This window comes from Chenopodium quinoa, unplaced genomic scaffold (assembly GCF_001683475.1).
Source record: "Chenopodium quinoa cultivar QQ74 unplaced genomic scaffold, ASM168347v1, whole genome shotgun sequence".
NCBI classification, from domain to species: Eukaryota; Viridiplantae; Streptophyta; class Magnoliopsida; order Caryophyllales; family Amaranthaceae; genus Chenopodium; species Chenopodium quinoa.
The window spans coordinates 4,844-22,022 of NW_018745306.1; the positions used below are offsets into that span (position 1 = coordinate 4,844).

A 17,179-nucleotide genomic window follows, 5' to 3' on the forward strand; every position below is an offset into this window, starting at 1 on the left:
ATGTCGAGGTTTTACTTCTAGTTGGGCCCTGGATGGTTTCCTCGTAAAATCCGCTTTGCATTGTCTAAGTTCCTAATAACAATCAGTTTTTATATTTCCGCGAAAAGTAGGCACTAGGGACATACTACAATTCACCCCCCTCTTGTATTATATCATCCGAAATAACAGATTATAATGACGGGGTGATTATTTAGGCATTAGTGGAACCAACTAGCCCACAAACAATGATAATCCAAATACCAAATTTATATCCCACCTAGGACTGCAACAACAACCCACTTTCACCAGTACATGGCCAAATCTAAAACAAATCACAACTTGTTGAACTAAAGCCTGTAAAACTGGAGAAGTAGTAGATTATCCCCACAGAAGGCTAAGGAACCAGATGACTCAGATGTTGCTTGGTAACCCCAGCTGAGTTTAGAAGACGCGTAAGGGAAGTTGCAAATAAAAACAAAAAATCCAAACCAAACACCCTTCCCCTATCACATGTTAGTCTAGAAAAATCCCCCTCCAATAGATCCTTCCTTCAAGATCTGCAGATGCAGCTTCCTCCATAGATCTACCTCCATTTGAAAACCCTAACCTTGAGCCTTTCATCAGCTTAAATGGGTTACTAGTTTTAGGTGCAAATTCAGATTATAGTGGAGAAGGGGAATGATCTGATTCAGATGAGTCTAGACTTGATGTTAATATTGAGAATGATGAAGAAGATATCCCAGAACAAAAAGGTGGTGAGCTATATTTAACTTACTATGAGGAGGGTACAAGCTCAGATTTCAAGAGGAAGACAAAACAAAATGATGCTGATTTAGAGAAAGTGAGGGAAGAAACTAAGGACTTAGGGTTAGTTGAGGAAGTTGACTATGATTCAGATGATTTAAGGAGCTTGCAAGGTTCATATGAAGAGGTAGACCCTTAACCCTCTTTTAATCCATATGTTGACTTCAAGACTAAAGTAAGGTTAAGTAAAGGCCTTAACTTCCCTAATGTTTATATTGTGAGAAAGGAAATTAGGTCTCATAACATTGAGAATTCATATGATTACTATCTGTTGCACAATAGTAAGAATAAGGTGCATGTGTATTGCAAATATAGGTGTAGTAGTTGCCCTTGGGATAAGAAACATGGGAAGTTGAGGGAGTTCAAATGTGAGGATGAGAATAAGTATAGGTTTGAAATTTGTATAAGGAATATACCAGGGAAAGACACCATGCAGATTAAGAGCATGAACCTAACTCACACTTGTGGCTTTCTTCATGCAAGCACTAAAGTAACTTTAGTGTATTTAGCTGAAAGGTACTTAAATGAGTAGAGATTAGATCGTTCTTTGAAGCAAGATAGGTTTGTGGATAGGGTGTACAAGGATTTAGGGTTGCATAAAGGGTATTACAAGGCATGGTTTGCAAGAGCAAGGAAAAAATTAATCTTATACGGTGATTCAGCTGAGGATTATGCTGGATCTTTTACTATGGTTTTGCAATTCTATAGATCTTGTTGACATAGAAAGGATAGAGAGACCTCCACAATTTTTAAGAGGATATATGTATGTTTAAAGGCTTGAAAAGTAGGTTTTAAAAAGGGTTGTAGGCCCCTAATTGGTGTGGATGGCTTTTCACCTTAAAGGTGCCTTTCCTGGGATGATTTTGGTGGTAGTGGGAAAAGATGGGAATAACAACATCTACCCAGTTGCTTAGGTTGTGGTGGAGGCTGAAAACAAGGACAATTGGACTTGGTTTCTAGAATTGTTGATCATGGACATTGAGTTTGAAGAAGGACATGGTTTAACAGTGATTTCAGACAAACAAAAGGTAAAATGATCTTTCAATTTCTAGTTTATGTGTTCATGTATTAAATTGATCTTCCAGTTTTTTTATGTAGGGGTTGCTGGAGGCATTTGAATCGGTTTGTGCCTAAATCATAAATTAGGTTATGTGCAAGGCATATTTGGGCTAATTTTAAGCTCCAATTTAGTGGCTCAACATTTAAAGAACATTTTTAGAGGGTTGCTAAATCCACCACAAAGGTAATCTGCTAAATTCTTCATGTAATATCTAATTTTCAACATGTCTTTTTATAGTTTAGTTGGTTAACCATCGATTCCTAAACATCCTTCATGTGCACTAGGTTGATTTTGATGCTGAGTTGGCATGCATAAGGGAGTTAGATGAAGATGCTTTTAACTGTTTAAATGCAATCCCAGCTGGACATTGGTTTAGGCATACATTTAGGATAACATACAAATCTAATATGCTTTTGAACAATATTTGTGAAACTTTTAATGTTGTTTTGAAGAGTGCAAGAGATAAACCTGTCATCACTTGTTTAGAGTGAATTAGAAGATATGTGATGAAAAGGAATGCTTAAAAATGGGAGGGATCTTAGAAACATGAGGGCAGATTCATGCCTTATATCAACAATGTGTTCAAATGGGTGGCAAAATTAGCTACTAAATGTTCAATTGTGCCAGCCAAGATGGATGTTTGGAAGGTGGATTGTTATTCTGATAGATGTGTTGTGAACCTTAATGAAAACGCCTGTACATGCTTTAAATGGGAGCTCAATGGTATTCCATGTGCCAATGCTTAGGCTTGTATCATTAAGAAGAGAGAAATACCTGAGGCATATGTCCATGAATGCTACACCAATGCCACTTATCTAGAAGCTTACATACCAAGCATAAAAACCTATGCTTGGGTTGAAGCAGTGGAAAAGGTCAGACATGGTTCAACCCCAACCTCCTCTAATGTGAAATATGCCTCGAAGACCATCACTAAAGAAAAGAAAGAAGGAGCGGGGTGAAGGCGCAGATTCAGGACTTGTAAAAAGGCCAAAGATAGTGTATAAGTGTTCAAATTGTGGACAAACAGGACACTATGCAAACAAGTGAAAAAAAAATCCTTCAACCGCATCCCAATACATAGACTTAGGTGGTAAGTCATACTCAACTGATGCTTGATCATCAGTTGCTAGGAGGAACAAGAACAAGGAGAGGGCACTCAAAAAGGTAAAATGAAATTGCCATAACTCTTCTCCTTGAATTTATTGTTTTCATTTTGTTTGTATTCTTTGCATTTAGTGACTACATAATCCTCTTATTATTGGAATAAGATAAAAAGTCATGTCTAGTCTTCAAGCTAATAAGTCTTCCCACTTACTAATCCTCAAAGTAGTCAAGAATAATCATAGCAAACTGCAAATCAACCTTCAACAAGCTCTCAAGGGAAGGCAGCAGAAAAGGCAAAAGCTCCCTCAAAGACAAAAGATCCTCCCAAACCAAAGTAGCATGTCAAGTCTAAAGCCAAAAAACAAGCTATTTGGAAAGTTTAGTTCAATAAGCTGTTGTATTTTGTTATTTAACATATATTAAGTTGATGTTCCACTGTAGTTACTTAGAAACTTATAATTTTTGGTCATGTGTTAACAAACAATGGTTTACAAGATGATTGTGAGCAAGAGCCCTGTTTTTGAGTTGTAATTGTATTGAACAACTAATTTGGTGCAACTACTCAATGAACAACAATATTTTGGATCAAAATAAAGCTTGTCTTTTCATTTCTTTATTCAAACCATACATAACAAAAGCACACCATGTATACTAGCCACTATACATATGTGGTCACAAAACTTGTAGCTAAATATGGAGTTAATGTGCATTTTAATTCATATTGGTTATCCTAGGGTTACGAATTAACTATTACTAGTTCTAAATTATGTTAAAATTTCCCATGTTACGAACAAACTACATTGCATAATTTTTTTTCACATACATAACAACTAATCCAATTGCAACATAAACAAGCTTTTCCCAACCTAACTTAATACCACCATTCTTCAAATCCATGGCTGCCACCTTGTATTTCTTGATTAGTTTTTGTTTCTGTTGCACTAGTCTTGCATTTTGATCTTGGAGTAAGCTTGCTTCCTGTTTTAAGGTGGCTATTTCACCCCTTAACAATTTCTTCTCCAGCACTAATTAATTAGTTATGACTCTCTGCCACTTAACTACCTCTTCATTAATCCACTCAAAAAAATTTCACCCACTGCCTTCCAGTTGCAGCATCGAACTTACATGCAACAAACTTCCTTCCTGGATTATTGCTTGTCCAAGATGTCACCATTGTTGGAGGAATTCCACAATCGCATTTGCTTGGGTATGGGTGAGCTAAATGATGAAAAGAAGAGTTCGACATTCTGCAACTGGAAAATTTTAACATAATTTAAAACTAGTAATAGTTAATTCGTAACCCTAGGATAACCAATATGAATTAAAACCAACAAATTCGCCCAATTTCAAATTATCCCCAATTTCTAATAACCCTAATTTTACTAATCGTTACACCGTAGCATCAAAATTCGTAATTAATGGAATTAAAGAGAAGAATTAACCTATGAATTGCAGACCTAACTTGTTTTCACTTCTTCAATTAGGGATTTTTTGAGATAATTGATTTTTTAGGTTTCGTATTTGGGATGCAGGGGAGGTTGGGTGTATACATGACGCTGAGCTTTTTTTTTGGAGGGAATTAAACAACCGGGGCCCACACGCCAGAGTTTGTTGCCGGAAAGTTGAAAAGGGTAGTGCTACTCTAAGTTTTTAAATTTAGGGGTTGTTTATTTTATAAAATGTTTTAGCAAGTAGTTATTCACACATTGCATACACCTATTAAGCGTGTAGTTCCTCGCAATTTTTCCTAATATAAAAGCTAAAATAAAAATGATGATGAAACACCGAATCCAATAAGCAATATTGAGAGTGGGATTGCCTTCATCAATTTATCATCCGTTCCCTCTACTCCAAAGAAGTCTACCATTCTAACTCAATTTGAGTAATCAAATATATCCAATGACCCTAATGTGCTTAACAACTTAAGTGAGATTAAGTTAGCTCATTTGAATTTATATTTGACTAAAACACACTCTTTGCCAATTCAATTGAATGTAATATGAAGATAAAAGACTTTATAAAGATAGAGTATCAATAGGGAGGGGAATCGGGTTGCTCGTTGTTTAGCTAGCCTCTATAAGTTGTAGCTATGAGGAGCTTATGGTTTGGATGAAAGACATTACAGGTGCTCTTATGGAGCTTGTAATGGCTGATTTTAGCCCTCCTGCTACTTAAGGTCTGTTCTCATTGACTGAAATGAGCTGAGATGAACTGAGCTGAACTAAACTTATTAGAATTGAACTGAACTGAAATTAAATGAATATTTTATAAGAGAAGGAAATTAGGAGCTGAACTGAACTTAACTTATTAGAGCTGAACTGAACTGAACTTATAATAATCGTATGAGAACAGACCCTTAATAAATTATGCTACCATTTCTCGTCAAAAAGATATAGTATCAAATAATCAATAGTGTTTTCTAAGTCATACTAACTAGTCGCATTAGGAATTTCCCTCTTGAGGAGGGTTTCTTAATATTTTCTTTGTTCTTACCATTGAAAAGAAGAAAGTCATACTAACTACTCCCTCCGTCTCATAATAAAGTTCTTATTTTCCTATTTTGAAGATCGAAAATGTCGTTATTGTTTTTATTTTTGAATAGTATGTAAAGACTATTATGCCCCCACTTTTTAACTTTATTCACTGTACCTCCTAGATTACCCTTGAATTTTTCACATGTCATGTACTTTTTTCCACTTTATCTCTCTAACTATTTTCTATCATTGTACTTTTCTCTTTTATTAATGTGCATCATCTACTTTATCTTCATATTTCTTAAATATCGTGAAAAAACACAAACAAGAATTATATTATGAGACCGTGGGAGTAGTGGTTGTTCTTAAAAAGTGGTACGCTTCAAGACCAAAATAATGTCACCATTTGACAAAAACAGGAAGAGAAACATTAAACAATATTTTGATAACATATAAATGTAACAATCATCACAGTAGACGTTCAGTTTAAGGTCATTATCTATCTATAGTTAATGGTATACAGTTTACACAACATTTACGTAGTGTACAACTAGCAAGTGAAATCCTTGGTGGAACCAAATTTGCTTTATTTCACTATATAGTATATTGTATATATAAGTAACAAAATTGACTTTTAAGCTGTGTCATAGCTAAAAGAGTAAAAGCTATACTTAGTGGCAAGCTAATTAACAAATAGCATACAAGCAACCAAATTTAAAAAGTTAATTACGATAAGTTTAAGGTAATAATTTAACTTAATGGTAAGATAACTACTAAATCACGTTACTAGATTTTGAATTACTTCTTTTAGCCAAAAGTGGGAATCTTAAGTCTCATATAGTACTTCACTGTGTAATTTAAGCATGCTATGTTTAGGAGGTGATTTTAATAGCTAGACTACCCTAATTAAGAAAATTATAATGCATTTTTTTGAGTGGGAAGTTTGTTTACTATATTAAACTTTCACTTTTTAAAGAGGCCACAAAGGCATAAACCTCCCACTAAAATGATGATGGAGAGGCGTGCAGTTTCCCTTTCCGCCATAAGAATACCTTTCTAAATTCTAAATCTATCGTTGGATAGAATATAGATGAATCATGTACGTATTAAAACGAGGTAAATTTTTGTTGGAATAATCTTGATATAAACTACCTCCATTCTATTTTAATAACACTTTGACTTTTACATTTGTTAATTTATAATTTCAACAACTTTTATGAGAAAATTCATTTTAATAATTTCCCCTTTTTGAATGATTTATTTTTAATAATCCCAACTTTGAATTATTATCTAATAATCTCACCTTTGCTATCACTTGCCTCTAGGAGACTAGCAATCCCAACCAATCAACAAGTTGTCAGCAACCTATTATTACAGGTTATCAAGACATGTGTCAATACGTGATTGGTCCAAAACACTTTCAAAAAATAAGAAACGACAACCACCCTTCTCCCACGCCAGCCATCCTCTTGCCACCCACCCCCTTCATGATCCCCTAATATAGGCGTTGACCGGTGCCGATACCCCCCTCCCCCTCCTCTAACGTTAATGTCGCCTAGACCCCTTTCCCCCTAACCATCGTAACCTTCTCCGTAACGCTTCTCCTCATTCGAAAAATCCCTTATAACTTCCCTTTGTCCGCCGGCAACACCTAGCCACCTCTCCTCCCACCCCCGAAATCCTAGCGGCTAGGGTTCGAGGGTGGAAGGAGAGGTGGCCTGGCTGGGTGTTGCCAACGGTCAAAGAGAAGTTATAAGGGGTTCTTTGAATGAAGGGAGGGTTACAGCCTTACGGGAAGGTTACGGTGAGGAAGGGGTATGGGTGGCGTCAGTGATTAAGTACAAAATAAAGTTATAATTTGAAAATATGCATTTAAAAAATGGAGAGAGTACGTAAGTATAAAATAATTTAAAATTTTGAAAAAAAAAAAACTAATCAATCACAATGCGACATGTGTTCGATATAACCTATGAAACAAATTAACGTTTTTTTATTCAATTTATAGAAATGTATGTTAAAGGTTATTTTAATTCGAAATAATTAAAATATTTTGAAAAGACTGGTATAATAACTTATTATTGCTGACAATTTCCTTTTTATTTATTTATATTTTTATATTGGTACATTAAAGTATATGACAATTTTTTTTTTTTTTTTTTTTTTTGAGAAGGTAAGAAGAAATATACATTAAAAAGTCATTCTCACGAGGGGAATTCCTAATGTACAAGTATATGACTATATAATATGGTAAGTTATTCCTTGATAACATACGGAGTATAAACCAAGAAAATAAGATGGAAGTAGTGCTGTCAAATTTCAAACCGAAACCGTTTAACTGTCCGAAACCAACCGACCCAAATGAGAATCGAACCAATTAAAAACCGATTTTGTAAAACCGAAAACCGACCCGAACCGTATTTAAGTAAAACCGAAACCGAACCGATCCGAATAATGTCAAACCGTATAAGAACCGAACCCGTTAACAAACCGAACCAGTATTAAACCGAACTGAAATCAAACCGAATCGAAAAAGAACCAAACCGTTTCTAACTCGAAACCGTTTCCAACCCGAAACCGTTTGAACCGAGGTAAAAACCGTTTACACCGAACCGTTAACAAACTGCAACCCGTTTGCACCGAACCGTTAATAAACCGAATTGTCTATAAATCAAACTGTAATTTCGATCTCACAATAACTCATCAAATCATGATTATGACACATCAATAAGATGATTGAATAAGAAGCAGCTAACAATGTGATAGTAAAACAATAATAATTCATTAATACACTAAACTTGGATAATCTACGTTACTTCGTAATAAACTAGTAACATCAGTATGACTAAACTTGAAAATAACATGATATGAATTTTTAAAATCGATCAGAATTTGTATATAATATAATGCCTAATGCCTAAATATGAAGTGATGAAGTCTCGGCTTGATATAAAACTTGCTAACAAGCAAAAGGTTAGTTAGCAAGTACTATGAAATTTCAAACTAATATTGTTTAACTGCCCGAATCCAAACGACCCGATTAAAAATCGACTTTTTGAAATAAAAAACCGTTCTGAACCATAATTTAGTAAACGTGAAATGGAACTGATCCGAATAACGTTAAATCGTATAAAAGGCGAACCGTCAACAAACCGAACCAAAATAAAACTAAACCGAAAAAGAACTGAACCGTTTCTAACTCGAAACCGTTTCCAACCCGAAACTGTTTGAACCGGTATAAAAACCGTTTACACCGAACCGTTAACAAACCGCAACCCGGCTGTACCGAACCGTTTACTTCCCGAACCGTTTACAACCCGAACCGAATTAAAACCGCTCAAGAATAAACCGAAACTGAATCAAACCGATAACTATTTAAACCGAACTGAAACCGACCCGCAATACATTTAAACCGATCCGATTTAATACCGAATCGATTTCAAACCGAACCGAATCCGAACTGTCAAACCGTTCTGACAGTAGTAGATGGAAGTACAAGTACTCGTAGTCTCGTAGAAGAGAGGACAGAAGAAGAAGCACGTGTAGAATGTGGTTAGACGTATCAATGTCAGCAGAGTTGATCTATAAAATTGCTAAATGGTTGACTGCTTGAACCCGTATTTGACTCCAATTCTGCTGCCCCTCTTTAAAGTACTTTTATCAACTTTATGTCCCCGCCATCTTCCAGAAATCCTATTTTCTCTAACAATACCAATAAAAAAAAACTTAATTCAAATTCGACTTATATAAACACAATAATTTAACATGACTTATTAAAAATAGATCTAACTTAACTCCACCTCATAAAACTTAATTCAATCATTCCAATTGATGCCTCAAAAAATACAAATAATATGAATTATGTTATGTGTCTCACTTTTCTGTTCAAACTAAAACAAGGTTTGCATGGTCCGCATTAGCCACCATAACTTCTAGAGGAATAATCCTATTCGGTACATTCTGTTACAATTTACAAATTGTTTTATTGATTTTTAAGATATTTAATTTATGTATTAAAATATGGAGTATAAAGTTTCTTGAAATTTATATTTGTAAAATAATATAAACTTTGAAATAATGCAATTACTGAAACCATGAATATATTTCTTACAAATTAATGAAATTTTTGTGGGCATTTTTTTTCTAATGCAATGGAGTAATTATTATGGGTCAAAAGTTTTTATTTATTGTAATGACGAAGAAATAAAGTGCTTTCCACCTTCCAAAAATTTATTTTTCTTTTTTTTTTTAAAAAAAAAAAGAGTATCTAAACATACATTAGAGATTTAATACCCAACCTTTAAGAAATATGGTTATTTAACTATTTAAGCCAATAATCAATCAGTTATAAATATGAAAATAACTTATATAATATGCAAATCACAAGGACTAATTAAAAAAGAAAAAATGCACTAAAAATATTGAATATATATAATCACAAGGTTTAATTAAAGTAGCAACCCGATACAATGCTCGGACCACATATTAGTTAATTTTTATATATATACAAGATACGTAAAAAAAAAATATACTCCCTTCGTTTCAGAATGATGTTCCTGTTTACGTAAGTCGATGTAAATTTTTACCCATATTTGACCGCATATATATTTAATTTCACACTAACAAAAATTATAAAAGATACTGTAGAATTGTATAAACTTACGGCTTAACCTTTCATTAATTGGAGCAAAACATATATATACAATGCTAATTCCTAGAGATACCTTAATTAGGTTACTAGAAATTAGGAAACAATATGAAAGATAATACCAAATATTCCACAAAATATATCACACAAAATATATCCGCAATACCCCCCCTCAAGTTGGAGCACTAGGGTCATGAGTGCCCAACTTGGACAAAAGATGGTGAAACTGTGACTTCCCAAGAGCCTTCGTGAAAATGTCGGCCAATTGAGAAGTTGTAGGAACATAAGATGGAGAAATCAAGCCTTCAACAATCGCATCTCGAACAAAGTGACAATCCACTTCAATATGTTTGGTCCTCTCATGAAAGACCGGATTCTTTGCGATGTGCAAAGCAGATTGACTGTCACAAAATAACTTGATCGCCTGAGGGTGTTGCACACCCAAACTCAACAACAAACCCTTAAGCCACTTGAGCTCACAAGTGGCTGCAGACATTGCCCTATATTCGGCATCTGAAGAAGATGTCGCCACAGTTGGTTGCTTCTTAGTCTTCCAAGAGATAGGCGAATGCCCCAAAAACACCAACCAACCTGTGACAGAACGACGAGTTAGGGGACAGGCCGCCCAATCCGAATCACACCAACCTTCCAAGGTGAGATCACTAGTAGCACTCAACAAGATACCCTGACCCGGGGTACCCTTCAAATAACGAACAACACGAAGAGCTGCATCCCAATGCTCAATGCGTGGCGCTTGCATAAACTGAGACAAGATATGAACGGAGTATGCTAAATCTGGTCTAGTTACCCCAAGGTAAATCAAACGACCAACAAGCCTACGATACATTTCCGGATCCGCAAGAAGCTCACCTGTGGCACGACCGAGCTTGTGGTTTTGCTCCATGGGAAAACCACTCGGCTTTGCCCCTAATAAACCTGCTTCAGAAATAATATCCAACGTATATTTCCGTTGACATAAAAACAAACCTGAAGCACTACGAGCAACTTCTATCCCCAAAAAATATTTCAAAGGACCTAGGTCCTTCATTTTGAAACAATCACTGAGATACGCCTTGAAACCAACAAGTGCAGCGGAATGATTACCAGAAACAATAAGATCATCAACATATACTAAGACATTAATCTGAACTGTGCCTTTAGTATATGTAAAAAGAGAATAATCAGAGTAAGATTGAATGAAGCCGTACCCTTTCAAAGCCGTTGTTAGCTTTGCAAACCAACACCTCGGTGCTTGTTTCAACCCATACAAGGACTTCCTCAAGCGACACACTAATGAAGGATCTGCACCTTCAAACCCGGGAGGTAATTTCATGTATACCTCCTCAGCAAGATCACCGTGCAAGAAAGCATTATGCACATCCATTTGATGGAGTTCCCAGTTCTTTGATGCTGCAATTGCAAGAAAAGCCCGAACCGTGGTCATCTTTGCAACTGGAGCAAACGTTTCACCATAATCTATGCCTTCCTGCTGATGATTACCAAAAACGACCAAACGAGATTTAAGTCGTTCAATATCACCAGTAGAGAAATACTTTGTCTTATACACCCATTGACTCCCTAGAGCACGTTTGCCAGGAGGAAGGTGCTCTAAGGTCCAAGTGCCGTTATCTTCCAAGGCTCTAATTTCTTCCTGCATAGATTGTCTCCAACCTTCATGTTTCATGGCCTCTCTAAAAGATTTCGGATCATGACCACCAACAATAGCTGCCATAAACTTACAGTAATTCACAGAAAACTTGTCACAATTTATATAATGTGCTAAAGGATAAGGAGTACCTGAAGGAGTATTGGAAGACGGAATGGAGGGAGACGGATTTTTAGCAAAAACTGAGTGAGTCACAAAATCACGTAGACGAACCGAGGGAATTTTGTCCCGAAAACCTCGCCCCAAGGGCTGCTGATCTGCTGCCCCTGTACTGCCATTTTCATCACGGCTGATGGACTGCTGTGCTGAAGAACCCGCGCCCATAGCCTCCTCCTGCGGGTGAGCTGAAGCAAGACCTTGGTGGTCTGCCGTAGCTGCACTCGCAGGGTCATGGTCACCCAAATATCTGCCCTCAAGGACACCATTGGGCATATCACGTTCCACACTGCCGTCACACTCCTCAAACTCAACAAAATCATCGTGAATAGCATATTGAGAATCAAAGTCATTAGGCTCAATGTTAACACTGACCGGAGTAGCAAACGGAAACACATCCTCAAAAAATTTAACATCCCGAGACACAAAAAAAACTTTGGAGTCAAGGTCATACAAACGCCACCCTTTCTTCCCAAAAGGATAGCCCACAAAAACACACTTCCGACTTCTACTAGCAAACTTATCTCCATTAGTTTTCTGATTATGAGCAAAACATAAACACCCAAAGGTACGAATGGCACCAAGCATAGGGGGTTTATCAAATAGGATTTCGAATGGAGTTTTATTTTGTAGCAATGGAGTAGGAGTACGATTAATTAGGTGAGCCGCGGCAAGTACACACTCACCCCAAAAATAAATAGGTAAGTTTGCCTGGAATCTCAAAGCTCTCCCAACAGACAAAAGATGCTTATGTTTTCTCTCAACCCTCCCGTTTTGTTGCGGAGTACCCACACAAGAGGTCTGGAAAATAATACCCGTAGTATCAAAAAAATCATGCAAACAATTAAACTCCGTACCATTATCACTTTGCACAATTTTTATGGTTTGAGAAAATTGTCTTTCCACCATAGCAACAAACATCAAGAACTTACGGAAAACCTCCGTTTTATCATTCAGTAAATAAATCCAAACGGCTCTAGAGTAATCATCAACTATTGTCAAAAAATAACGAGCACCGCATGACGAAACATGTCTATACGGACCCCACAAATCACAATGTATCTTTTCAAAAATTCTAGATGCTTTATTGTCACTCAAAGGAAAACTATCTCTAGGATGCTTAGCACGCATACATACTTCACATCCTTTATTTAAACAAGCTTTATTACTAACTGTGGGAAGCAACTTAACTACCCTCTCAGAAGGATGACCCATACGACGATGCCACAACTCCAACTCTGAATTTGCAGCGCTCACATGATGCACCGAATCCATTTTGCTAAAGTAATACAATCCGTCTCTCCTAGTCCCCGTTCCAATCAGCTCCTTCGTGTGGTCCTGTATAGCACAAATATAAGGGTTAAATTGGACAGTACAATTAAGGTCATCGTTGAGTTGCGAAACAGAAATCAAGTTACAACTCAAATTAGGAACATAGAGTACTCCGGTGAGAGTAATCTTGTCCGATAAACAAACAGAGCCAATAAGAGACGACGACACCGTGTCTCCATTGGGCAAACCAACCGGGCACTCGAAGCTTTTTGTGTCAAAAAGCCAATATTTTTCTCCAGTTACGTGATGTGTAGCTCCTGTATCAATAATCCAAGAGGTGTCATCAAACTTACCACTCAAACGATTATCAGAAATTGTAGCATTACCCATCAATCCCGTAATTGCCTTCCATTGTTCACTAGAGAATAAACGACCCGAAGCAAAAGAACTTGTATCCTCCGACTTCGAGCCACCACCCGAAACTGCATTAGCCTTCACCGGAGCTCCCCGACCACGACTAGCTGCGGGTGGCCCCCCCTGGCTGCCAGCAGCACCCTCCGGCCAGCCATGTTTGTCATAACAGCGGTTTTCTTCATGGCCTCGTTTTTTACAGTAAGAACAAATTTTATCGGACCAACACTTCACGGTTTCATGACCCACTTTCTTACACTTGTCACACACTGGCAGCTGCCTGTCAGAACCACCGGCGCCACCTGCACGACCCCTCCCTGCAGCAGTTCGTACAGCGAACCCGAGAGCAGGAGCAGGATCCTCCTTTGTACGAGAGATCCCTCTAACATTCTCCTCCTGTGAAACCTGTTGGTATGCTCTGTTCAAAGAGGGCAAGGGATCTTGCAAGAGCAATGTAGAACGCAAAGCAGCATAATAATCAGAGTACAAACCGAGCAAAAATTGTTGGAGACGATCCCCATCACGCCGCTGTGCGTGTTGCTTCCCAACATTACAAGAGCACTTCCCACAATTACAAGAAATTAGGGGTTCCAATCTATCAAGTTCATCCCACAAAACCGCTAATTTACTATAATAAACCGCAACTGTCATGTTTTTCAATTGCTCACATCTATTAATTTCAAATTTAATCTGTTGAATTCTAGGGCCATTAACGAGACAAAAACGCTCATGTAAATCATCCCACAATTTCTTAGCATTATCATAATGTGAAAGCATAGATTTTACCTCGGGATCGATTGTGTTCATGAGCCAAGAAACTAACATACATTGAATTGTTACCCAATCATCCTTCGTACATGGCGGCTCGAAGGTGGTGATACTACCATCAAGAAAACCAAATTTCCGGCGAGAGCAAAGAGCAAGTCGCACGGCATGAGACCAATCGTGAAAATTGTCCAATTTTAGACGTTGTGAGGTGATGTAATCCCCGGGCCGATCTTGCGGTCCAAGGTAGAAAGGGGAGTTTGATTCAATTTTTGTAGGTGCCGGTGGAGGAGATGTGTCATCCCCGACGGCCATTATTGATGTTTACAGAGAGAAAAAAAACCAAGGCTCCGATACCATGTAGAATTGTATAAACTTACGGCTTAACCTTTCATTAATTGGAGCAAAACATATATATACAATGCTAATTCCTAGAGATACCTTAATTAGGTTACTAGAAATTAGGAAACAATATGAAAGATAATACCAAATATTCCACAAAATATATCACACAAAATATATCCGCAATAGATACATATTAATATGTACTCATCAAGACGAATCAAACTAGATTTCTCATTACTATACTTGTTTTTTTTTATAGATTGAGAGAAATTTAGAAAATTCTCATTGCACAAAATCAACACATTGTATCTATTATGAACCAGAGGTACTACAAGTATGACCGAAACTATTAAATGGAGTACCACTACCAATATGTAACAGAAATAATAAAAATAGACGTTGCAACTTTCATCGTTTGGATGACCCAAGTGTGACAACCGAACCAACCATCTGTCAATTCATAAGAGCACTATTTATACAACTCCCTCGGCAACACAAATTTCTCAAACTCAAATTCAATCACAACACAAACAAGTTTTATCTTTCAAACTTCTACTCTCTAAAAATGAAGAGCTTTTCCCTGCGTTTTGTTGTCTTTGTTTTTGTTGTTCTTCTTGCTCTATCCTACATAACATCTGCTCGTGTCCTACTACCTAAACTTGAACAAGGTATTTTAATTTCCTTTTTTGATTCCCCAATTTAAGTTTTCTCCTTTATTGATTTGTTTTGTTTATTAAGATGTTTTCTTTCCGTCCTAAATTTAATGGATTAATAGTCACTCTACCAGTTTAAATTACATTATTACGCAAGTACGTGTGGAAGTGTAACGTAGTGACATCATTAACACGTTATTCCTGGTGACGCGTTAATTTTGTATTTTTATACGTATTTCTAATTTTGAGTTTTAGTTCTAGACATTTACATATAATGATCAATACAGGTAAACAAGAATTGGAGATCAAGAGCAATGCTGCCAAAATTGAGGATGTATCCAATGTGAGCCCTATCCTCACTCCCTCTTTCTTTTTAATCAAGTTCATTAGTTGATATGATGACAATGAATTTTAAAACCTTTGTTTATTACAAGTATCAATTACTTTTGCAATTGTCAATAATAATAATTTTCACCACTGTCAAAAAATTGACAGCCGTGAAAAGTAATCGCAAAATATCGCAAAATATATTCTACGCGATTAGCAATATTGACACTTTGACAGTTGCTATGGGCCTGTTCTTTCAGCTTAATTTCAGTTCAGTATAGCTCCAATCAGTTTAGTTTAGTTCCCAATTTCCCTCTCTCATACACAATTCATTTTGGCTCTATTTAGTTCAATTCAATTTACTTCAGCTCCAATTAGTTCAGTTCAGCTCGGCTCAGCTTAGTTTAGTAAATAAGAACAAACCCTAATTTTAAATTATTATACACAATTAGCAATAAAGACACTTTGACAGTAGCTAATTTTAAATTGTGGTGCAGCTGATGGGGTTTGATGAGATCGAAGTATGCAGGAATAAAGGAGAAGATTGCAATGCTGAAAGGAAACTGCTTGCTGAGGCTCATTTGGATTACATTTACACCCAAAAAATTGACAGCCCTTAAAAATTTGCTACTATTTACCAAGGATAATAAATATTATAGTAGACATTAAATAGTAACTAAATGAATGTGACTTCATGCAAACTAGAAAGTGTTAGAAGGCTGTATTGCCAGTATATTATACATAGTTCATGCAATATGTATGGCAGGAACTCAGGAAGTATCAAATACCAAATAGTGGAAAGGCATCAATCATATCATATGACATAGTTCATAAATCATAATATTCCTATATTATCAATAATATTGCAATTTGGAATCTCGATTTTTTTTTTTTTTTCAATTGTTCATACAAATATAATTTTCATTAGATCTTGGTTGTTTGAAATTAAAACATATTTAACATTTGTCTTCCGCAGTCCACCAAACATGGATACGATTGGAAGAACTGGGATAAAAAGGTCAAAAGTAGGGATGTCAGTGGGGCGGGTCAAGTTGGAGACCCGCCCCATCCCCACCCCAATGGGGCGGGGATGGGTCTTGGTTTGGCGGGTGGTGGGTGGGGATGGGGATAAAAACAATACCCGCTATGGGTGTTGCGGCGGGGGTGGATTTTAAGTTGTACCCGCCCCATCCCCGCCCCGCCCCACTTCGTACCCGCCTCATCCCCACCTCATACCCACATCTAATCCTGGGCACCGTGCCGTGTCAGGCCGCCGCGGGCCGTGCCTGGCGGGCCACGGGCTGGTTCGTGCCGTGCCGGTCGTGCCGGCGGGCCCAGGATTTCGTGCCGTGCCGTGCCGTGCCGGCCATTTTCACAGGCCAGCCACGGCACGGCACGGCCCTCGTGCCTGGCAGGCTCGTGCCGTGCCGGCCACGTGTCGGCCTGCGGGCTGGTGCAGTTTTCAATTTTTTTTTTTTTTTTTTTTATATGACAACATTATAAATTAATAAGTTTATA

The 17,179-nt window shown here is 37.1% G+C and overlaps 1 protein-coding gene across 1 annotated transcript; it reads left to right on the forward strand.

The window, feature by feature from the left end:
- The first annotated feature begins 15,171 nt into the window (after positions 1-15,171).
- LOC110712284 (phytosulfokines 5-like) lies at positions 15,172-16,543 on the forward strand. Its single transcript, XM_021890744.1, has 3 exons — positions 15,172-15,349; positions 15,622-15,677; positions 16,159-16,543. Exons 1-3 carry the CDS (start codon positions 15,247-15,249, stop codon positions 16,279-16,281), a joined length of 282 nt encoding a protein of 93 aa, XP_021746436.1. The 5' UTR covers positions 15,172-15,246; the 3' UTR covers positions 16,282-16,543.
- The last annotated feature ends 636 nt before the right edge of the window (positions 16,544-17,179 follow it).